We start from the raw sequence: 25,088 nt of genomic DNA, 5'->3' as shown, positions 1-25,088 counted from the left end.
ATTCCAGAGCTTCACTATTCTCTGAGTGAAAAAATATTTCCTCCAATTGGTTTTTAAAGTATTTCCCTGTAACTTCGAGTGTCCCCTAGTCTTTGTAATTATTGAAGGAGTGAAAAATTGATCCACTTGTACCCGTTCTACTCCACTCAGGATTTTGTAGACTTCAATCATATCTTCCCTCAGCCATCTCTTTTCTAAGCTGAAGAGCCCTAACCATTTTAGTCTTTCCTCTTACAATAGGAATTCCATCCTCTATACCATCTTGGTCGCTCTTTGAACTTTTTCTGGTGCCACTATATCTTTCTTGAGATAAGGAGACCAGAATTGAATGCAATACTCCAGATGAGGTCGCACCATGAGCATTATAACATATTTTAGTCTTGTTAACCATCCCTTTTTTAATAATTCCTAGCATCCTATTTGCTTTTTTGGCTGCCGCAACACAATGGGCAGAAGATGTCATCATATTGTCTATGATGACACCAAGATCCTTTTCTTGGGCAATAATCCCCAAGGTAGACTCTAGCATCTGGTAACTGTGATTTGGGTTATTCTTCCCAATGTGCATCACTTTGCATTTGTCCACCTTAATTTCATCTTCCATTTAGACGCCCAGTCTTCCAATTTCCTAAGGTCCACCTGCAATTTTTCACAATCAGCATGCGTTTTAACAACTTTGAACAGTTTAGTGATCATCTGCAAATTTAATCACCTCACTCGTCGTTCCAATTTCCAGATCATTTATAAATAAGTTAAATATCACCGGTCCCAGTACAGACCCCTGTGGCACTCCACTGTTTACTCTCCTCCATTGAGAAAAATGACCATTTAACCCTACCCTCTGTTTTCTATCTGATAACCAATTCCTAATCCACAACTTAACTTTGCCACCTATCCCATGACACTTTAATTATCTCAGGAGCCTCTCATGAGGAACTTTATCAAAAGCTTTCTGAAAATCTAGATACACTATATCAACTGGCTCACCTTTAGCCACATGTTTATTCACACCTTCAAAGAAGTGAAGCAAATTTGTGAGGCAAGATCTCCTTCGGCTGAACCCATGCTGACTCCGTCTCATTAAATCATGTTTGCCTACGTGTTCCACAAATTTATTTTTTTATTATCGTTTCTACCATTTTCCCCGGCACTGAAGTGAGGCTTACCGGTTTGTAATTTCCCTGATCTCCCCTGAAGCCCTTTTTAAAAATCAGTGTAACAATGTCCGCCCTCCAATCTTCAGGTACTACAGATGATTTTAACAACAGGTTACAGATCACTGAGAGCAGGTCAGCAATTTCATTTTTGAGTTCTTTTAATACCCTGGGATGTATACCATCCGGTCTTGGCGATTTATCATTTTTTAACTTGTTGATGTGGCTTAGTACATCTTCTATGAATTTTTGCCTCTTTTGCAAATTTCTCTTCATATTCTTTCTTAGCTGTTTTTATCAATGCTTTGCATCTAACTTGCAAGTGCTTATGTTTCTTCTCATGTTCTTCATTCGGATCTTTTTCCATTCTTTAAAGGATGCTTTTTGGTTCTAATAGCCTCTTTTACTTCACCTTTCCTCTTCTTTCCACCTTTGCTGATATGTGGAATACATCTGGTCTGGGCTTCCACAACAGTATTTTTAAATAACATCCACTCTCCTCCTACTCTTGTACTTTCTTGCAGAGTTCACTTGTTTCTTTTTGTAGGTTCTTTATCCAAAGTAGAGAATGACACGGTGACAAAATTCATCCTGTCCCCGTGGATAACCCCATGTCATTTTCTAGTGTCTATTTCATCCTCTGTCCTTCTACACCAGCATTATTCAAAGCAAAGCTTGCGGGTCAGTGGTTGTGGCCATTCATACTCTGATTCTTCCCTCTTTCCTTAAAGAATGACATAAAGATGGTTTCCCGCGGTTATCTGCGGGGACGGGAACGGTGATGAATTTTGTCACCATGTCATTCTCTACTTTGGATAAAGAACCTGCAAAAAGAAACAAGTGAACTCTGTCAGACACCTTGCATGGTAATCAAACAGTTCATTAATTTCATCTGTTGCCAACTGAAGCTTGTTGAGGCAATCTCTAGGGCATCCACAACTGTTGAGAAATCTCTTGGGCCCAGTCCTCCACTGGAGTGGTCACTATTGCAGTTTCATCCACCATCTTGGCCTCGCTGGTTTTGCCCTTGTATTGCATGTGCTTTGGCATTTTCAGTGACATACCACGGACACTGTACGACACATCTACCTCGACCAAGTCCACAGCATTACAAAGGGTGTGATAAGAGTACCAAAAGAGCAAAACATATTGCTGGTTTTAAAGAAATGTGCAGATATTTGCAGTCGTTCTTCAGAGCTCTCTGTCCCTGCTGCTGTCTAGAAAGTGAGCATGATATGATCCCTGTATGCATTTGACTTGTATGTATTTTGTATGTATCTATGTTTTAATTATATATGTTTTGTTGATAGTGCAGGATACAATAATTTTTAAATAAAAAATAGCATATAATTGCCGGTAATCTGAAGACTTCTGCAGTAGACATACTCCAATCCAGTTCACCCTCCTTTTTTAATTTGTTTTATATCCCATCCTCCCCAGAGAGCTCAAAATGGGTTACAAGGTAACATACATAGAAGCCCCTTGAATTCACATTTTTTTTAATTGTATGCCTGCTTTCATCCTTCCCTCTGAAACAGATCTCTACCTTGCTTCCAAATCTTTTCAGAGTGGCCCAAGACATTTGCAGGGACAAGTGATAAGAATGGTAGTAGGATTTAAGTGTAAGGACTAAATCAGCGATACTTATAGGCTCATAGTAGTCCCACTTAGTCTTGGGTTCTGTGCAGGAAGTGAGCCTATAAGCATGTCCTTGCTGAATCTGTGTGCCTATTCGCAAATGCATCCAGGTCACTTCAAATAAAAATGAGGGGGTGGGACAGATAAAGAAAGGCTATGAACTGAGGTTCCCAGTAAGAAGATAAGAGTGACTACAACTATTAAAGGGGAGAAAATGAGTGTGCGGTATTTGTGATAGGGGCCCCACAAATGTATGTTTATCTAGAGTTCAGTATAGTGTTAATCTTACCATGGGTATATGCCAAAAATGGTCAACTTAATCCATCAGGTTGGCCAATTGTCACTATTTTTTTCCAGATAAATCCAAAATGGAGAGCCACCATGTATATGTTGTGTTTCCCTAATGTTGGTATTTATTTACTATTTAATTGCTTTTCATGTTCAGTGGATATTTGCTAGCAGTATTTTTCTAAGAGAATGACTAGTTGGTCCTTTCTAAAGCCTTTTTCTTTATTTTTTTTCAATTTTTCAAAGCATCCCCAAACTGGCAGTGTAGGAGAACCATGTCAAGATGATATGTTCATTACAGGGCAACAGAACTGCTCATCTGCCTCTCTCAATCACAAAGATGGACCTATAGATGGCATAAAGAAGGTAGGTTTTAAGTCTTAAATCTATTCAGTTATACATATATGCATGTATTTAACAATGCCAGATTCTTATTTAAATAAAACTGAAAAGAAAGAAATTTAAAGGACTATTGTAATTCTGTAAACATTTTGATAGAAATGTTATCAAAAAAATCCATTCACTTTAGTCCAGCATCACTTATTAATTGTTAAGTAATCAATGTGTGATTGGCCATAAACCATTAGATAAAGGCAGACCTCAAGTTATATACCCCTTTAGCATGCCACCAGTATTGAGGTCTTCCGGCAGGGCAGGCAATGAGGCCCATAGAGCACCACGGTTAGGGCTCTTCAGCTTGGAAAAGAGACGGCTGAGGGGAGATATGATTGAAGTCTACAAAATCCTGAGTGGAGTAGAACGGGTACAAGTGGATTGATTTTTTTCACTCCGTCAAAAATTACAAAGGCTAGGGGACACTCGAAGTTACAGGGAAATACTTTTAAAACCAATTGGAGGAAATTTTTTTTTCACTCAGAAAATAATTAAACTCTGGAACACGTTGCCAGAAGATGTGGTAAGAGCGGATAACGTAGCTGGTTTTAAGAAAGGTTTGGACAAGTTCCTGGAGGAAAAGTCCATAGTCTGTTATTGAGAAAGACATGGGGAAACCACTGCTTGCCCTGTATCGGTAGCATGGAATATTGCTACACCTTGGGTGTTGGCCAGATACTAGTGAACTGGATTGGCGACCGTGGGAACGGGCTACTGGGCTGATGGACCATTGGTCTGACCCAGTAAGACTATTCTTATGTTCCTAGTTCAATCGCCCTTAATTCCAGTGATGTTCTGCCAATTGAGTCTTCATCTAGAGCAGTGTCTCTCAAACTTTTTTTTAGCTGTGGTACACTAAATGGATCAAATGCTTTTCACAACACATTATAATTGATATTATAAAATTGCAAAACCAACAGATGTTTAAAGTTCTTTAAGCTATATATGGCAATTGTAAAAACAGTGAAACTAAAGGGCCTTTTAGTAAGGATCGCTAACTGATTTAGCACGCACTAAATGTTAAGGTGCCCATTATAATCTATAGGCGCCTTAGCATTTAGCGCACACTAAATCAGTTAGCATGTGCCAAATCGGTTAGCGCGCTTTAGTAAAAGGACCCCTAAAGTAGTTAGAATAGAATTGCTAATTAATGTGATATATGTGCTTGTTTTTGAGTGCAAATTAACTCAAAACGTAGCTCAATAGTCGATAAGCAAACATGCATTTCATCATCCACCATCTGCAATCATTCTCTCTTTTTTCGATTTAATTTCTGTCAGAGCTGAAAATCCAAGTTTGCAAAGTTAAGAAGATCCAAATGATAACAAAGCCTTGATTGCTTTGCTGCTCAAGTTAGGATAGCTACTGTATAAAAAGTAAAAATAAAATTACTTTTCAAGACCAATCACATCAAAGAATGATGCTTGTTTGGGCAGTTATATCCTTACACAAGCACACGCTCATAATATTGACAGACTTGCGTTCGTGACATTCATGTCATCTATTCTAGTATATACTTAAGGGAATATTTTAAAATAAAGTAAAATTCTAGAATCTCTCGTGGCGCACCTAGAATCTCTTTGGGACACACCACTGTAGTTTGAGAGACATTGATCTAGAGTGTTGGGAATCTTTTTAGACTCCTCCCTTTCGTTCCATTGTCAAGTAAACCATCTGATTAAGAAATGTTTCTTCATTTTGCCTACACTGAAAAGTGTCCGTCACCTGTTTTATCAGCATCATTTTGCAATTGTGTTCCAAACTATCATTTTGGCACAACTGGACTATTGTAACTCCATTTACACAGGTTTGAGCAAAGGAAATGAAAAAAAGACTCCAGTTAATTCAAAATACCGCCGCAAGATTGATCTTTGGTAAAACAAAGTATGACCATGTGTCACCTTTGTTAGGGAGTTTACATTTGCTTCCTTTTCGATTAAGAGTTCAGTTTAAATGTGCCTGCATAGTTTTTAAAATCTTACATGGTATCTTTGATTTGTTGGTCCCTTTAGCTTTAAATTCTTCAAGATCTTAAAAGTTGCAGAACTATCCATGTATTTAAATTTTCTTTCCCCACTGTTAAAGGTGCCAGATATATCAGTAAAATTGTTCATTCATTCCACTATTTCCTAACAGCAATTTGGAACAACTTATCTTCTCAAATAAGATCCTATCTATCTCTTCAAATTTTTTTAAATAAATTCTGAAAACTACTCTGTTTCAGCAACTTCTAGCACATAGGTTTCCATGAGGTCAGTTCTTTCTGTTAACTACAACTATTGTTAACCGAGTTGAGACTTGTTTCTCAGGGATGACTCGGTATACAAGTCCAAGATTTAGTTTGTTTATTAAAAAATTTATATACCATATATTACCTATATGGTTTACATAATAACAGGTATAAAATATTGACAAACATACATAGTTCAATTATTGCAAAACAACATTGCTTTAAATATGGTCGATAAGCACCAAAGAATTTTCAAATCCGGTTTGAATAAAAGATTCAGCTTGAAAAAGCATTCACAAATAGTTGGGTTTTTAACATTTTCTTAAAATTCATTCTAACAGTACAAAAACACAAGATTCCTGGCAGGGTATTCTACAACTTTACACTCACTACTGACAACATGATAGTACCAATCTTGATGTGGGATATTAGCATCTTGCGCTCTGAACACAGTTTCATGCTGTTTTCTGATCTCAAATAGAGAATGACACGGTGGCGGGTTACCCGCGGCTACTGCGTTTAGCTGCGGGTAACCCGCCAAAAACGGGGAATGAAAATTAGCAGCCTCTGCGGGGACGGGGACAAGGCCATCACCGCCCCGTGGAGCGGTGAATGGTCTTGTCACCGCAGTGAGGCATAAAGGATCGTGCGGTCCCCGCAGCCCCACGCGCCCACCCGCACGCCGGCTCAATCGTTTAACCAGCTTCCTCTTTCCACCTCACCTTAGTTTGCCGGCTTTCTTTTTCGGCGACCGGAACGCTTTCAAAAGTGCCGCGCACGCGCGGCTGCTCAGTATTCAATCTTCTGCTCTGACCCAACCGGAAACAGGAAGTTGCAGCAGAGCAGAAGATTGAACTTTGAGCAGCCGCGCATGCGCAGCTTTTTAAAAGCGTGCCGGTAGCCGAAAAAGAAAACCGGCTAACTAAGGAGAGCTGGAGAGCAGTAGCGTACCAAGGGGGGGCGGGAGGGGCGAAAAAGGTAATGGCGCCAGGCCTTGGAGCACCAAGGCAGAGCGCTTCTCCCCCCCCCTCCCAGCCGAACCCCCGCTGACCCTCCTATCTCTCCCCCCCAAGTGAACCTTTCCAACCCTCCCAGCGAAAGCAGCAAACCTCCCTCCAGTAGCGTCGGCTTTCTCCTCCCTCTGCCGCATCACTAATGACGTCATCAGTGACGCGGCATAGGGAGGAGAAAGCAGCGAAGGAGGTTTGCTGCTCTCGCTGGGAGGGTTGGAAAGGTTCACGGAGGGGGGGAGATAGGGTCAGCGGGGGTTCGGCTGGGAGGAGGGAGAAGCGGTGTGCCTCGTGCTCCATTACCTTCTTCGAGCAGCAGCAGCGTTTACAATTCGCTGCTGTTGCCGGCTTCAGGCCTTATTCTCTGCCGGGTCTTGCCTACTTCCTGTTTTCATGAAGACAGGACCCGACAAAGAGGGAAGGCCTGAAGCGGGCAACAGCAGTGAATTGTGAATGCTGCTGCTGCCCGATGAAGTTCAGGACATCGGGGAAGGAGCAGGGAGAAATCGGCTGCTGGCTTGGGGGTGAGAGTAGGGAAAGAATCGTGGAAGTGGAGAAATTGGCATGATGGCTTTGTGGGGGCTAGGGGGAGAGAGAAAGAAAGGAAAAAAATAAAGAGGGGGGCAGGGGGAGAGAGAAAGAAAGGCAGAAATAAAGAGGGGGTCAAGAGGGGAGAGAAAGAAAGGCAGAAAGAAAGAGGAGGGCCAGGGGGAGAGAGAAATAAAGAGGGCGGCCAGGGGAAGAGAGAAAGAAAGGCAGAAATAAAGAGGGGGCCAGAGGGAGAGAGAAAGAAAGGCAGAAATAAAGAGGGGGTCAAGGGGGAGAGAAAGAAAGGCAGAAAGAAAGAGGAGGGCCGAGGGAGAGAGAAATAAAGAGGGAGGCCAGGGGGAGAGATAAACAAAGGCAGAAATAAAGAGGGGAGCCAGGGGGAGAGAGAAAGAAAGAGGGGGGGCAGGAGAAGAAAGAAGGACCAGAGACTCATGAAATCACCAGACAAAAAGGTAGGAAAAATGATTTTATTTTCCACTTAGTGATCAAAATGTGTCCGTTTTGAGAATTTATATCTGCTGTCTATATTTTGCACTATGGCCCCCTTTTACTAAAACGCAATAACGATTTTTAGCGCAGGGAGCCTATGAGCGTCGAGAGCAGCATGGGGCATTCAGCGCAGCTCCCTGCGCTAAAAACCGCTATCGCAGTTTAGTAAAAAGGGAGGGGGAATATTTGTCTATTTTTGTATAGTTGTTACTGAGGTGACATTGCATAAAGTCATCTGCCTTGACCTCTTTGAAAACCCGCGGAATATAAATGATAATTAACATTTTCTCTGCGTACAGCGTGCTTTGTGTTTTTAAATTTTTATTGTTGGTAGATCATTTTGACTTGGCCACAAAGGTAAGGGGGAGGGAGGGAGGGGAGCTGCTGAAAGACATCTAGTAATCCTTGCAGGCTTGACTGTGCAGGGAATTATTTTTGTAAAATCATGTTTTGTTATGTGACTGGCATTATCTAGACTTTAATTTCTATGAATGAATAGAATGAAAATGATATAAAATTACTTGCTTACGGGGACCGCGTGTTCCGGCTCACACAAGGAAGGAGGGGGTGAAAGGGAAAAAGTTTCTCTTCCTTGGAAATAGATTCTGAAGTGACCTCATCAAAGAAGACCAGCACCAAATGTACAAGAAATCCCTTAAACAATGTCAAAAGAGCCCAAAATTGAAAACTGCTACTGCCTTGAGACTCCATTATTGAAGGAATCAACTTGAAATCACAGAAGAGACAGGAAAAGGTTAAATGCCTCATGGAATCCTCAGGTACAAAACACAAACCAAATTGTGAATGAAATCAGAGCAGACAGTAAGAATTATAAAATTGATGTCATTATCCATCTGGAAAAAAAGGCTTACTAGAAATAATGCCTCAGCAATACAATTTTCAGAAGTTCTATTTGCTCATGGTAAGAGAGAAGAGAGACTGCTAGTGATGGTGGGGGGACTGATAGAAGATATGAAAGAAGGGTGGTAGAAAGGAACAGATGGTAAAGGAGGGAGGGAAGGGTGGTGGTGGAAAGGAATAGAACAGACATTGAAAGAGGGTAGAGAGGAACAGACCCTGAAAGGAAATGTGGAAGGCAGAGTGGGGAGAAGACGCTGGAAGGGAAGAAGACAGATGCCAGACTATGGGGGAACGGAGGGAAGAAGATGGGTGCTAGACGGGGACGGTGACGGGGCGGTGAATGGGATGGCAGTGGCGGTGACGGGGCGGTGAAAGGGATGGCGGTGACGGGGCGGTGAAGGGAACGGCGGTGACGGGGCAGTGCAGAGGATGGTGGGCCGGGGACGGTGCAGTGACGGGGACAGATTTTTTCCCCGTGTCATTCTCTAATCTCAAACTTCTTCAAGGCTAATACATTTTTTTTAAAAAAACTTGAAGAACAGCAGGAGAGACTTATGGTACAAAGTCTGATGAATTATGGAAAGAATTTTGAAATGGATTCTTTGCTGTATAGGCAACCAGTGCAACTGTTCCAATATTGGTGTTAGATGAGTTATTCTAGAAGTACCTGTGATCAGCCTAGCTGTAGAGTTAATCAATACCTGTAATGCCCTCATTTTCACTTTTACAGCTCCCAAGTAAAGTGAATTACAATAGTTTAGAATATGGATTGTTGGGGACTGATACCTTGCTTATACTCAATTATGCATGTTTATTAATAAAAGAGCATTCTGGGATCTTGTGTTAGGGGAGACTGCTTTGGAGAAGGCACTGGGGAAGAGGATAGGTAGTGGGGGAGTGTCCCTTTTATATCGTGCTCTATTACTTCGGGAGGCCCCAATGGATCCTTATAAGATATGGTGGGATGTGGATTTGTATCACTGGTATCTGACTCCACAGAAATTGTATATATATATTATGGGGTAAACAAGGGCCTTTGTTGGAGGTTGTGTGGGCAAGAGGGAAATTTTCAACATGTATGGTGGGATTGTCTAGGTGTCAAGGGATATTGGTTTATGGTGGGTCAATTATTGGCTAGTGTACCGTAATTCATAAGCGTTATCCCATGTTGAAGGACTGCTGCCTTCTCAATGTGTCCATTGTGGGCTATACTGCCCAGGAACAGCGTTTTGCTGTGTTTCTTTTCACTATAGGTTGAATAGCTCTTACAAGGCATTGGCGTACCCCAAAGATACCTGAGAGACATAACCTAGTGGCTAGGTTGGACTATGTGCATTTAATGTGTAAACTAACTGCAAAGCGGCGTCATATACTATTCCCATATCACAAAGTGTGAGATGCTTATATATTTATTTATTCGTTTTCTATCCTGTTGTCCTCAAAGAGCTCAGAACGACTTACAGGTTAAACATACATATTATATAGTTGACAGGTTAACAATTTGACTCTCCCCCCTCGCCCTCTAAAGCAGGTGCGGCAGCAGCCGGCTAGGAAGAGCAGCGCTGCCGCTCCTGATTTAGGGGGAGAGGGTCAGCCGAATTGGGAACCAATTTTATTTTATTTTTTTTTTTTAATTGATTTGAATCGATTCACCCGAAATGAATTGGTGAACCGATTCGAATCAGGCAGCACTAGTGACAAGAGTATTGTTTAGTATAATAGAGTAAATCTTACTCAGTCTGCTCAGACTGCCCAGCAGTCTGCTCACGCGGCAGCCCAAGACCTGTATAATGATCTCTGTCTATACCCTTCTATCCCTTTTTTTTCCTATCTATCTATACCCTTCTATCCCTTTCTTCGTCAGGAATTCATCCAATCCCTTCTTGAACCCTGATACTGTACCCTGTCCTATCACACCCTCTGGAAGCGCATTCCAGGCATCCACCACCCTTTGGGTGAAGAAGAACTTCCTAGCATTGGTTCTGAATCTGTCCCCTCTTAATTTATTTGAATGCCCTCTCGTTCTTGTAGTTTCTGAAAGTTTGAAGAATCTGTCCCTCTCCACTTTCTCTATGCCCTTCATGATCTTGTAAGTCTCTATCATGTCCCCTCTGAGTCTCCACTTTTCCAGGGAAAAGAGCCCCAATGTCTCTAATCTTTCAGCATATGAAAGGTTTTCCATACCTCTTATCAATCGTGTTGCTCTTTTCTGAACCCTCTTGAGTATCGCCATATCCTTCTTAAGGTAAGGCGACCAATATTGGACGCAGTACTCCAGATGCGGGCACACCATCGTCCGATACAACGGCAGGATGACCTCTTTTGTTCTGGTTGTAATACCTTTCTTAATAATACCTAGCATTTGATTCGCCTTCTTAGAGGCCGCTACGCACTGTGCCGACGGCTTCATTGACTTGTCCTCTATTACCCCCAAGTCCTTTTCTTGAGTACTTTCACCCATTACCAGCCCTCCCATTGTATAGCTGTACTTCGGGTTTCTTTTCCCTACATGCAAGACTTTACATTTCTCTACATTAAACTTCATCTGCCATCTCGTCACCCACTCTTCCAGTTTGTTCTGGTCCCTTTGTAAATCCTCACAGTCCCCTTTAGTTTCAACTCCACTGAATAGTTTGGTGTCATCTGCAAATTTTATTACTTCGCACTTCGTCCCTGTTTCTAGATCGTTTATAAATATATTGAACAGCAGCGGTCCAAGTACCGACCCGTGTGGAACACCGCTCATGACCCTCCTCCAGTCAGAGTAGTGGCCCTTCACTCCTACCCTTTGCTTCCTATCTGCCAACCAATTTTTGATCCATCTATGAATGTCTCCTTCCACCCCATGGTTCTTCAGTTTCCGTAGTAGGCGTTTATGGGGTACCTTGTCAAAGGCCTTTTGGAAATCCAAGTATACAATGTCTATGGGGTCCCCTTTGTCCATTTGTTTGTTAATTCCTTCGAAGAAGTGCAATAAATTCGTTTGGCACGATCTTCCCTTGCAGAAGCCGTGCTGGCTTGTTTTCATCAGTTTGTTTCTATCTAGATGTTCATCAATGCTTTCTTTTATCAGTGCTTCCGCCATTTTACTTGGAACCAAGGTCAGACTCACCAATGTGTAGTTTCCCGGGTCACCTCTCGATCCTTTTTTAAAGATGGGCGTAACATTAGCTATCCTCCAATCCTCCAGGATCACGCCTGTTTTCAGAGATAGGTTAAAAACCCGCTGTAGTAGTTCTGCTATTTCCTCCTTTAGTTCCTTCAAAACCCTAGGGTGGATTCCATCTGGGCCCGGAGATTTGTCACTTTTTAATCTATCTGCTTATGTACGTCATCGAGGTTTACCTCCATTGATGTTAATTTTTCTGCTTGATCTCCTGTGAATATTTTTTTCAGATTCCGGCACGTTGGATGAATCCTCTTTTGTAAATACCGACGAAAAGAATATGTTTAGTCTATCCGCCACTTCTTTTTCTTCCTTCACCACTCCTTTCCTATCTCCATCATCCAGCGGTCTCACCTCCTCCCTTGCCGGCTGCTTCCCTTTAACATATCTGAAGAATGGTTTGAAATCTCCGCTTCCCTGGCTAGCTTCCCTTCATATTTTCTTTTTGCTCTTCTAACTACGAGGTGACATTCTTTTTGATGCTTCCTGTGCTCTTTCCAGTTCTCCCCGGTTTTGTCCTTTTTCCATATCCGGAACGAATATTTCTTGTCTCTTTTTGCTTTCTTCACTTCTTTAGTTATCACGCCGGGTCTTTTGTTCAGTTCTTTTTGCATCCTTTTCTAAATCTGGGGATATACAGGTTTTGCGCCTCGCTCACCGAGTCCTTGAATAATGACCAGGCTTGCTCTACAGTCAGTGATTTCTTTGAGATGTTCCTAAGTTTCTTTCTTACCATTACTTTCATCGCCTCATAGTTTCCTTTTTTGAAGTTCAAAGTTGTCGCTGTGGTTCTCTTCCCCTTCGATATTCCTACTTCAACCTTGAACTTGATCATATTGTGATCACTGTTTCCCAACGGTCCCACTACCTGCACTTCCTTTGCAGGTCCTCTTAGCCCATTAAGGATTAGGTCTAGAGTGGCATTCCCTTTTTTTGGTTCTCTGACAAGCTGTTCCATGAAGCAGTCCTGTAAAGCTTCCAGGAATCCAGTCTCCCTAGCACATTTTGAGTTGCCAGTACATATGTACAAGTAAATACAGTATATTGTTTTTATCAATTTTTGACATTCTAGAAGGCATGTATTTTAATTTCTTATCTCTTTATTTATTTAATTATTTTCTACTATTATTTATTTAATTATCCAGATATATATTTAATTATTGTATATTGGGATAGATCAAGCTTATTTTTATGGAAAATACTTAGGTTGCCTGGGGGAGGGTTCTGGCTACTAGTCTATATGTGCGCTTTCATGCAGTCATGTGATTTTGAGGGGAGGAGGGGAGAACAGGGGTTTTTTTAATAAAGGGGTTCTGGACGTGTATTGATGTAAGAGTGCTCTTAGGGATAAATTAATTTTTAGAATATCTTCACAGTATTACAATTTTAAAAATTTATAATGTATCTTAAACTGTTTTCCTTAAATGTCAATAAGCTCAATCATCCTATTAAGAGGGAAAAAACACTTAACTTTTTAAAACAACAGGATGCGGATATATATTATAGCCAGGAAACACACTTATCCGCTATAGAATTGATGAAGTTGGAAGGGGGATGGGTTAAGTATTGTTTTTCGCTCCTGCTGTGGGAAAGAAGGCTGGGGTGGCTATTAGAGAATGACACGGTGGCGGTTTACCCGCGGCCACCGCATTTTAGCCGCGGGTCACCCGCCGAAAACGGGGAAGAAAACTAGCAGTCGCTGCGGCGACAGGGACAAGGCCATTCACCGCCCGCGGGGCGGTGAATGGTCTTATCCCCCGCAGTGAGGCATGAAGGATCGCGCGGTCCCCGCAGCTCACACCCGCCCGCCCAATCGATTCCAGTGTCCAGCCAGCTCTCTCCCCTCTCCTCACCCCAGTCCGCAGATCCTCCTCCTCGGCGACCCGCACGCTACCAGAGAGCCGCGCACACCCGCCGCTGCTCAGCCTCGATCTTCTGCTCTGATGCAACCGGAAACAGGAAGTTGCAGCAGAGCAGAAGATCGAACACTGAGCAGCCGCGCGTGTGCGGCTCCCTGGGAAAGCGCGCAGGTTGCCGAAAAAGAAAACCCACAAACCAAGGTGAGGAGAAGGGAGAGAGCCGGCCAAACACCAGGATCGACCGGGCAGGCAGGTAGTGGCCGCGGGGACCGTGCGATCGCTAGTGTTCCCGGCTCAAATTGGAAGGAGGGAGTGAAAGGAAAAAGGCTTATATGGATGCAGCGGGGACGGTGACGGGGCGGTGAATGGGATGGCAGTGGCGGTGACGGGGCGGTGAAAGGGATGGCGGTGACGGTGACGGGGCGGTGACGGGGACAGATTTTTTCCCCGTGTCATTCTCTAGTGGCTATCTTAGTACATAGGAAATGTTCAGCTTCATTTAATCTGAAGGGATCGGCGGTGACGGGGCGGTGCAGAGGATGGTGGGCCGGTGACGGGGCTTTCTCTAGTGGCTATCTTAGTACATAGGAAATGTTCAGCTTCATTTAATCTGAAGGGATCGGCGGTGACGGGGCGGTGCAGAGGATGGTGGGCCGGTGACGGGGACAGATTTTTTCCCCGTGTCATTCTCTAGTGGCTATCTTAGTACATAGGAAATGTTCAGCTTCATTTAATCTGATTTCTGCCTATCCCTCAGGCAGATGGATCCATGTGGATATGAGCTTGGGGAAAGATATCCTGGCACTTTTAAACATCTATGCTCCTAATTCAAATCAAGCTGAATTTTTCAAAACTCTTCAGCAGTTGATTCTACCACTAGCTGCTTCTAATTTAATGCTGTTATGGATCCATTGGCGGACTCTTCATTTTAATGCTCGGGAATTTTCTTTCTGCTCCCATGTCCATAAATCATTCTCACGAATAGATTATATTTTTGTATCAGATAGATTAGTACAGCAGGTCACAAAAGTCACCATAGATCAAATTATTTCGTCAGATCATGGTGCTGTTTGGATTGAGTTTAAAATTGCTGAACAAAGAGGGTAGTAGACATGTTTGGAGATTCAATAATACATTGCTTGCAGATTCAAACTTTCTTGAGGAATTTCAATTAAAAATGAATGAATATTTCCAACTCAAGGCCTCAGAGGAAATCTCTTTAGAAACATTGTGGGGTGCTTTCAAAGCTACTATGAGAGGGCAAATCATTTCGTATTTGCCACACATTAGGAAACAACTTAAAATGGAATTTTCTAATTTGAAACAAAATATTAAAAGTTTGGAGTCACAATTGGCCTCGAAATGGGAACAAATTACTCTACAGGCCCTTTTGAAAGCTAAATATAAATGCAATGAAATTTCCTCACAGTTAGCCAGGAAGGATTTGTTTTCTCAACAGGCTTTGTATTATGGAAACTCGAATAAAGCGGGAAGATTATTGGCTAATTATCTCAAAGCTAAAAATAGAAAAGTAACGATTGTGGCTATTACAGATGAGAAGGGTGATATTCATTCTCAAATTGGAAATATCTTAAAACAATTTTTGAAATATCATAAAGCTTTATATTCTTCTGAGCTTTATTCAAATAAAGAACTTGAAGGTTTAGAGTTTTTAAAGTTAATCAAGGGGCCTAAAATTCCCTAGCATATAAAAAGAACTCTTGAAGCGCCTATATCGATGAAAGAACTTCAAGCAGCGTTGAAGTCCCTTAGAGTTGGATCCGCTCCAGGTGGTGATGGTTTCATTCCAAATTACCCTATTACCTCATCTTTTAAATTTATATCAGGCTCAACTAACTAAAGATTGTATTACAGGTACTATGGCAGAATCTTAAACTATTGTTTTTTCTAAGCCAAATAAAGATCCTACGTTGGTTTCAAATTACAAGCCTATCTCTTTGATTAATGTAGATGGAAAACTTCTGGCTAAGTTATTGGCTTTATGCTTGGCCAAGGCTCCCCCGTATATTATCGATATGCACCAAACGGGGTTCGTTGCTCAAAGATATTCTTCAAACAACACCAGACTGGCTTTACATATGTTAAATTTAGCAAAAGCCATGGAAGATCGGCCTTCTCTGTATCTTTGGATGCAGAGAAGGCCTTTGATCGTGTGGAATGGACATTCATGTATCAAGCAATGGATTGGTTTGGTATTGGTTCAGGATTTATACAAATGATTCAAACCTTGCATAGTTCCCCTTCTGCTAGATTATATATTAATAATACTTTTTCAGAACGTTTCTGTCTGGAGAGGGGAGTTAGACAAGGGTGTCCATTATCTCCTTTGCTTTTTGACATTGTTCTGGAACCCTTGCTATTGGCTATTCAACAGGCAAAGGAGATTCAGGGTATTCCTTATGCAGGTCTCTGCTTATGCAGATGATATTTTGCTTCATTTGAGGAATCCTGAATCTACCATTCCACATTTACTAGATTTGATTGACAGATTTGGGAAATTTTCTGGATATAAAATAAATTGGAGTTAATCGGAGGTTCTTCCGCTAAATGTACACTGTCCAAAAGTATTATTTGACACATTCCCTTTTCTTTGGAAGGAAGAAGGTATAAAATATTTAGGTATTTGGATTCAAAAAACGCTGGAAGATACGATGAGAGTAAATGAAAAATCTTTATTGCTGAATGTTACAGAAATGTGTGAGCAATGGAACCCATTACATCTGACTTGGTGGGGGAGAATCCAAACTGTTAAGATGATGATTTTGCCTGTGGGCATGTTACCAGTGTTTTTTCAGGGATCCTTTTACAAGAAATTAAATAGTATCCTTACCAAATTTATTTGGCTGGGTAAAACTGCTCGTATTACTTTAGTATCTTTACAAAAAACAATTGCGGCGGGTAGGTTAAATTTTCCCAATTTTTATAGGTACCATCAAGCCTATATAATGCGTCAGGGTATGTATTGGATCCTCCCCGAGCTCATGGAAAATCTTCCGGACTGGTTAAGGTTGGAATGGCAACTCCTGTCTACATTGAAATTGTGTCACATTTTAAGTATCAAGTTACCTAGGATGTATAAGGACAATAGAATTTTATTAGACACATGGCAGACATTAAAATTCATTAATAATCTAACCCCTATTCCGATTCATAAATCCATGTTTCAATCCCAATGGCTGAACTCCAAGATTCAAATTGGCGAGTCTAAGATCCTCTGGAAGCATTGGTTGCAGGCGGGCATATGTACTCTGGATGATGTAGTATCAGATGGAAAACTGCTTGACTTTTCACGACTGCAACAAACATTTGGTATTGCAAAGTCTCAAATATATAAGTGGTTGCAGTTGAAACAGGCCATTCAGAAGGGGTTTCCTGAATGGAAGAACTTACAAACTCAGTATAGCTTGCCGGGCCTGTGCTTCCAGATAGATTTGCTGGGGCATCAGGCAGCCAAGTGGTATAAATTGATATCTGAATTTTTGAATAAAAAACCCCACAAATTAGTCTTAGAGACATTTGGAGCATTGAGACTAAGCAGCAGATTTCTGTGTCTTAATGGCCACAAATTTGGTCTTGGAGAATGAGGTGTACAGTGTCAGCATCTATGAGACAAACTTGGTTTTTTTTTTGTTGCATAGAAGTTTTTGGACCCCTGTTAGATTGCAAAAATTAGATAGTTCTAAGTCAAATAGATGCTGGAATTGTCATCTTGATATAGGGACACTGGATCATCTGCTCTTCTTTTGTCCCTTGATACTTGAATTCTGGCGATCCATTTGGGGTCAAATTAATAGAATACAAGATGTCCCATTGAAATTGACATATGATGCGGTGCTATTTGGCACGGTATTGATGGCTAAAAGCCCAATAACTTCCCATAACAACAAACTTCTCTATATCATGACAGGTGTTGCCATATAACTAATTTTGAAGAACTGGAAAAACTGGGACCAGTTAAATTATAATTTCTGGTGGGAATCTTTATGCCACACTTTTAAATTGGAACGTATGAATGCTCTACAAAAGGGACATTATAGGAAATTTGAGGATGTCTGGGAACCATTGACAAAATTCTGTAAGGAGTGACTATTGATTTTAATTTTAGCCCTTTGAGTATACATGTCTAGGGTGGGTGGGAGGGGGTGGGGATATACCATTAATTTAAATTGGGAAAGGTTATTGAAGGAATCTATGTATTTATGTTTTTCTTGATTAGTCATTTGGGTGGGAGGGGGTAAAAATGATTGCTCATGTATTTCTGCAAGATAAAGGTGCTTTTCTTGAATTATTATACAGTATGTACATTTACTTGTTTATTGCACTGTTGTTAGTTGGAAAATCAATAAAGAATGTTTTTTTAAAAATTATTTCTTGAGCGCTACCATACATATACATCACTGTACAGAGTCATGAAGAAGACGGTCCCTGCTTGAAAGAGCTTACAATCTATAAACCGACAAGACAGACAAACAGGATGCCAGGCTGTGAGATACAGTTAGGGGGATGGTTAATCTCCTGGCTCGGGTGGTGGCAGTGGGAAGTAGGGTTATGAATTGAAGGCTATATCAAATAAGTGGGTTTTAAGTCTACTTTTAAAAAAGGGAAGGAAAGGAGCTTGATTGGCAAACTCAGATAGTTTATTCCAGGCATACATAGTGAAGGGGTCCTTCTTCCCTGCTGTATTCAAAAGTGTGCCTATTCATGTTCTACTTTAGTGTCCCCAAACTGCTATGTCTAACCACGTAGAGGGAAAACATTACAAATGACTTCTTCAAATCTCATTGCTGTTCTTTATTATCTTGGCAAGTCACTTAACCTCCAGGCACAAACCTAGATTGTAAGCCCTCTGGGAACAGGGAAAATACCTATTATACCTGAATGTAATTTGACTTGAACTTCAAAGAAAGGCATGAACTAAATCCAGTTCCCTTTCCCTATCCTGACAGGTGGTACAAACTATGTACAGCATAGTGCAATCTTATGTCTTCAGCAGTGTGAAATTAGCATTTCAGCTTCTAGTAAACTCTGATAGAGATAATATGATTTAGGAAAATAGACTCAAAGTGAATGAATATATATTTTAAATTCTAACAATGACAATCCATCTAACTGTAGGAAAATTTTCTAAATGAGAAATTAGAGTAGCTCTGGTTTTGTCTTCCATAAGTATAGTAATTAACCTCCTGTTTTACATAGATGCCTTTGTCAAATGGACAGATGTGCCAGTCCTCAAAGCATCAGGCAAGCTATAACAAAGTCCATCACCCTGCTCCCCAGGCCAATATAGCACGGCACCCCTCCAGGGAGCAACTGATTGATTATCTCATGCTAAAAGTTGCACACCAGCCTTTATACACTCAGTCCTTGTGTCCTCCCAGACAGCACCATGAGACTGGAAAACAAGAGGTTGGTTCCTATTTTTTTTTTTAGATTGTGTTGTTAAAGAAGTAGTGCAATCAATACTAAAAAATCCCCTGTAGATTAACACGATTATATGTAAAACAATTTCATGATCCTTTTCTCTTCAAGTTTGAATTAATTATTCTGCTTAAAATTTCTGAAAATTCTTTTAACATGGTGTGTCTCACCATTATGAATTTAATACTGTTTTCAAACACACCTCTAATGCAGCATTGAATTCAGTCCATTCTCTCTAATTTCACCACTGCTTGCATTCATATAAGATCAAAAAGTGAGTTCCATGATAATCACATAATACCTCATCCTGCTTGGGAAGTTAGTTTCATGTCAGAATTAATTAGTTCCAAATGTAGCAAATTCTAGAGTAAATGGAGTTTCATAGCTAATTACGAAGGACAATTATAGAGACCACCCCCGGCAAAAGAAAAGATGTGATAGTACTAAAGACTGCAACATAAGCAAAATCAGCAACTCATTTCTTAGTATTGCAAAGGAAAGTGAAACGAAACAAAAATCCATACAAAAATGGAGATTATCGCTGAAAAATAGCTGGAAAGCGATGACCACAAATGCTCGCAGTCTAAGCAACAAAGTTCATGATCTGCAAGCCCTGATGTTAGAGGCAGATCTAGATATTGTCGCTATCACAGAGACATGGTTCAGTGAATCACATGGATGGGATGCAAACATACCGGGATATAATCTTTTTAGAAAGGACAGAGATGGTCAAAAAGGTGGAGGAGTAGCTCTCTATGTAAAGATCAATATCCAAGCGACCGAAATGCAAGGGACCTGGGGAGAGGAAGAAGCGATATGGATTGCTCTGAAAAGAGAAGATGGAACTTCTATCTATGTGGGTGTAGTCTACAGACCTCCGACTCAATCGCAGCAAATTGATAAGGATCTGATTGTGAATATCCAAAAGTTTGGAAGGAAAGAGGAGGTTCTGCTGTTGGGAGATTTCAACCTGCCGGATGCGGACTGGAATGTTCCGTCTGTGGAATCGGAAAGAAGTAGGGAGATTGTGGATGCCTTTCAAGAGGCTCTGCTCAGACAAATGGTGACGGAACCTACAAGGGAAAAAGCGATATTGGATATGGTCCTCACAAATGGAGAGAGTATCTCTAATGTTCAAGTGGGTGCTCACCTGGGAAGTAGCGATCATCAAACGGTTTGGTTTGATATATCGACTAAAGTGGAGAGCGGCCGCACGATACTTAAAGTCCTAGATTTCAAACGTACGGACTTTAATGCTATGGGAGAGTACCTGAAGAAAGAGCTGTTAGGATGGGAGGACATAAGAGAAGTGGAAAGACAGTGGTCTAAGCTGAAAGGAGCGATAAAAATGGCTACGGACCTTTATGTGAAGAAAATCAATAAAAACAAGAGAAAAAGGAAGCCGACATGGTTCTCCAACCTAGTGGCTGAGAAAATAAAGGCGAAAGAGTTGGCATTCGTGAAATATTAAAAAACCCAAGAAGAGGAGAGCAGAAAGGACTACAGGATGAAACTGAAAGAAGCCAATAGAGAGATGTTTGGCGAAAGCACAGGCGGAAGAACAAATGGCTAAAAATGTAAAAAAGGGAGACAAAAATTTTTTCAGATATATTAGTGAAAGGAGGAAGATGAAAAATGGAATTTCTAGGCTAAAAGATGCTAGGAACCAATATGTGGAAAGTGATGAGGAGAAAGCGAATGTGCTAAACCAGTGGTCTCAAACACGCAGCCCGGAGGCCACATGTGGCCCTCCAGATACTATTTTGAGGCCCTCGGTATGTTTATCATAATCACAAAAGTAAAATATAACAGTTTCTTGATCATATGTCTCTTTAGCTATAAGTGACAATATTATTATTAAGACTTAGTCAAAAGGAAAGATTTATTAACTAAAAAGAGTTTTACCTCATGCAAAATTGTCATTTCTTTAATAAGACATTAACTATTTTTTTCTGCGGCCCTCCAAGTACCTACAAATCCAAAATGTGGCCCCGCAAAGGGTTTGAGTTTGAGACCACTGTGCTAAACAAATACTTCTGTTCTGTGTTCACAGAAGAAAATCCTGGAGAAGGACTGAGATTGTCTAGCAAAGTTACATGAGAAAATGGAGTAGATTCTGCGCCGTTCACGGAGGAGGGTGTTTATGAGCAACTTGAAAAACTGAAGATGGACAAAACGATGGGACCAGACGGGATCCATCCCAGGATACTAAGGGAGCTCAGAGAGGTTCTGGCGAGTCCTATTAAAGACTTGTTCAACAAATCTCTGGAGACGGGAGTGATTCCTGGGGATTGGAGGAGAGCGGATGTGGTCCCTATTCATAAAAGTGGTCACAGGGATGAAGCAGGAAACTACAGGCCGGTGAGCCTCACTTCAGTTGTTGGAAAAATAATGGAAGTTTTGCTGAAAGAAAGGATAGTGTACTTCCTTGAATCTAATGGGTTACAGGATCCGAGGCAACATGGCTTTACAAAAGGTAAATCGTGCCAAACGAACCTGATTGAATTTTTTGATTGGGTGACCAGAGAGTTGGATCGAGGACATATGCTAGATGTAATTTACTTGGATTTCAGCAAAGCCTTTGATACAGTTCCTCATAGGAGGCTGTTGAACAAACTTGAAGGGCTGAAGTTAGGACCCAAAGTGGTGAACTGGATCCGAAACTGGCTGTCGGACAGACGCCAGAGGGTGGTGGTTAATGGAAGTCGCTCGAAGGAAGGAAAGGTGAGTAGTGGAGTCCCTCAGGGATCAGTGCTGGGGCAATCCTGTTCAATATGTTTGTGAGTGACATTGCTGAAGGGTTAGAAGGAAAAGTGTCCCTTTTTGCAGATGATATCAAGATTTGTAACAGAGTAGACACCGAAGAGGGAGTGGAAAATATGAAAAAGGATCTGCAAAAGTTAGAGGAATGGTCTAATGCCTGGCAACTAAAATTCAATGCAAAGAAATGCAGAGTAATGCATTTGGGGATTAATAATAGGAAGGAACCGTATATGCTTGGAGGAGAAAAGCTGATGTGCACGGACGGGGAGAGGGACCTTGGGGTGATAGTGTCCGAAGATCTAAAGGTGAAAAAACAGTGTGACAAGGCAGTGGCTGCTGCCAGAAGGATGCTGGGCTGTATAAAGAGAGGCGTAGTCAGTAGAAGGAAGAAGGTGTTGATGCCCCTGTACAGGTCATTGGTAAGGCCCCACTTGGAGGACCGTATCTGGCGAAGGACGTAAGAAGACTTGAGGCGGTCCAGAGGAGAGCGACGAAAATGATAGGAGGCTTGCGCCAGAAGACGTATGAGGAGAGATTGGAAGCCCTGAATATGTATACCCTAGAGGAAAGGAGAGACAGGGGAGATATGATTCAGACGTTCAAATACTTGAAGGGTATTAACGTAGAACAAAATCTTTTTCAGAGAAAGGAAAATGGTAAAACCAGAGGACATAATTTGAGGTTGAGGGGTGGTAGATTCAAAGGCAATGTTAGGAAATTCTACTTTACGGAGAGGGTGGTGGATGCCTGGAATGCGCTCCCGAGAGAGGTGGTGGAGAGTAAAACAGTGACTGAGTTCAAAGAAGCGTGGGATGAACACAGAGGATCTAGAATCAGAAAATAAGATTAAATATTGAACTAAGGCCAATACTGGGCAGACTTGCACGGTCTGTGTCTGTATATGGCCGTTTGGTGGAGGATGGGCTGGGGAGGGCTTCAAAGGCTGGGAGGGTGTAGATGGGCTGGAGTAAGTCTTAACAGAGATTTTGGCAGTTGGAACCCAAGCACAGTACTGGGTAAAGCTAAGAAGAAAAAATTAAAAAATTTAAATTGAATCAGGTTGGGCAGACTGGATGGACCATTCGGGTCTTTATCTGCCGTCATCTACTATGTTACTATGTAACTTTGAGCACAAACAGAAACTCTCCTATAGTTAATAATGGAATAATTTAATGTGAATAATGCAAAGATTCAAAGCCAGACTAATCTAGACAAATACTGGAGAAAAAAAAAATTAGGATTGATCTAAGAATGCTTGAGGACTGGTTGAAAGTATGGCATTTAAGGTTAAACACAAACTATGAAGGGTGCAGAAATCCAGTAGAGTAGTATATAATGGGGATAAGGAATTGACCTGCGTCATACAAAAGGAGATCTCTAGATAATCATGAGATCAGAGTAGCAAAATAGGGAAATTAGGTAGTACTTGGAAAAAGAAGAACGCTGAGGTACTGAAGCAGAGTGTTACCATTAGAAATAAAGGTGATAATACCTCTACACAAACCATTGATTAGACCTTGTCTGACATTTGTATTCAGTTCTAGAGACTGCATTACTAAATGACAGCTGACCTAGGGGAGGCCAGAATATGCACCATAAATTCTGCTAAGCAAGATTACTAAATAAAAGGAGAGAAGGATGTGACAGAACAAGACCAGTAGTTCTCAACCTTTCTTCTGTTGACGCACCTAACAGACAGTGTTCATGTATGTGACACATCAAACACTAAAATTCACAGTTGACCAAAGCATACCTACATATTTTTCTGCTTTTGTGTTTATCTGTTTATTGTAAACCGTTTTAGAATAAAACGGTATAGAAATTTTAAAAATAAAATAAATATTTATTTAATTGTAAATTTAGTATGAATTTGCCTATCCCATATCAAAAAGCTCTATGCAACACATCATTATCAGATTTCTCACTTGTCTTACATCCAAACAAATACTATATTCAGATTTTTGTGTCACTCTAGTAACAGCAACACAAAATCCCTACCCTGCCAGATAACTAGTGAAGCAACACAAAACCTGCAAGTAGGCTATTCAGAAATTATATAGCAAACGGATTCTGTGGATAGCAGGCCTGCAACATTTTCATTTGGGGCTAGAGGTTGCAGTTTTTACTTGGGATAGTGGGGAAGCAGAAATAGGTATCAGTTATGGGGTTCTCAAGAACGTGACTCAAAATTTCTGGTCTTCCTAGGTTGCAGGCACTGATGATTTTAAAGGAAACACGGACTTGCTGTGTACCCCCCGCCACCACCAATTTTTTTTTTACATACCTCCCACCTCTTAAGGACACACTGGTTGCGAACCACTGTTATAGAACAGTGTTTCTCAACTTCTTCAAGCCAAGTACCTCCTAATACCAACCGAGTACACCTGCCCAAGTTTCACCCCAGGCCCAACCAAGCTCTGCCCCTGACTAATAGTACCAATTGTAATGCAATTTTTCCATCCATTTTTCATATACACACAATATAATTTTATTAATATATAATGGTAACCACAAAATTAAAAAAACATAAAGCACACTAGGCAGAGAAAATGTTAATTATTTATATTCGGGGGGGAGGGGCGATTCAAACAGGTCTATGCAGATGACTTTAAAATATGCAATTAGTAACAACTATAGAAAAATAGACAAATATAGAGCAAAATATAGATAGCAGATATAAATTCTATAAAATTATTTTTCCTACCTTTGTTGTCTGGTGATTTCATGAGTCTTTGGTTGCATTTCCTTCTGACTGTGCATCCAATATTTATTTCTTTCTGCTTCCTGCACGCTTCCTCTCCCATTCCCTTCCCCAACCAACATCTCTCTCTCTCTCTCTCTCTCTCTCCCTTCCTCCATGAGTCCAACGTTTCTTCCTCTCTCCTCCACCCCTATTGGCAATATGTCTCCCTCTCTCTCGCTGTCCATCTGTCTTGAGAGATCCAGGCATCTCTCCCACCCCCTCTACTGCCACATCCAACATTTCTCCCTCTCTCATCCCCGGATCATGTGCAGCAATTTTCACCACTGCCTACCAATCCCATGCCCATTTCTCCTTCTATTACCCCTCTCCAGCAAAATGCCACATTTCTCCCTCCACTATGTCCAACATTCCTCCCCTTCAATCTGCCCTCTCCACCACTATATCCAACATTTCTCCCTCTTATCCTTCTATTCTCCATGCATCTCTACCTCACTCTTTTCTCTATGCCCAATTTTCCTTTCTTCCTTACCCCATGTGCACCATCT

General features: G+C 41.2%; 1 protein-coding gene across 6 annotated transcripts in view; it reads left to right on the top strand.

Moving 5' to 3' along the window:
• Positions 1 to 25,088, top strand: part of ERBIN (erbb2 interacting protein) — a 516,286-nt gene that overhangs the window by 457,503 nt on the left and 33,695 nt on the right. For 5 of the 6 annotated variants that reach the window (XM_033930041.1, XM_033930031.1, XM_033930056.1 and 2 more), the window contains 2 exons: positions 3,327 to 3,446; positions 18,855 to 19,064. In XM_033930041.1, the coding sequence (XP_033785932.1) occupies positions 3,327 to 3,446; positions 18,855 to 19,064 (330 nt within the window). The remainder of the gene's footprint in view (positions 1 to 3,326; positions 3,447 to 18,854; positions 19,065 to 25,088) is intronic. The other variant, XM_033930065.1, reaches the window with a different exon arrangement.

Source organism: Geotrypetes seraphini, chromosome 1, assembly GCF_902459505.1.
Source record: "Geotrypetes seraphini chromosome 1, aGeoSer1.1, whole genome shotgun sequence".
Taxonomy (NCBI): domain Eukaryota; kingdom Metazoa; phylum Chordata; class Amphibia; order Gymnophiona; family Dermophiidae; genus Geotrypetes; species Geotrypetes seraphini.
The sequence above is the reverse complement of the archived record's forward strand: the minus strand, read 5'-3'. Positions and strand labels throughout refer to the sequence as shown.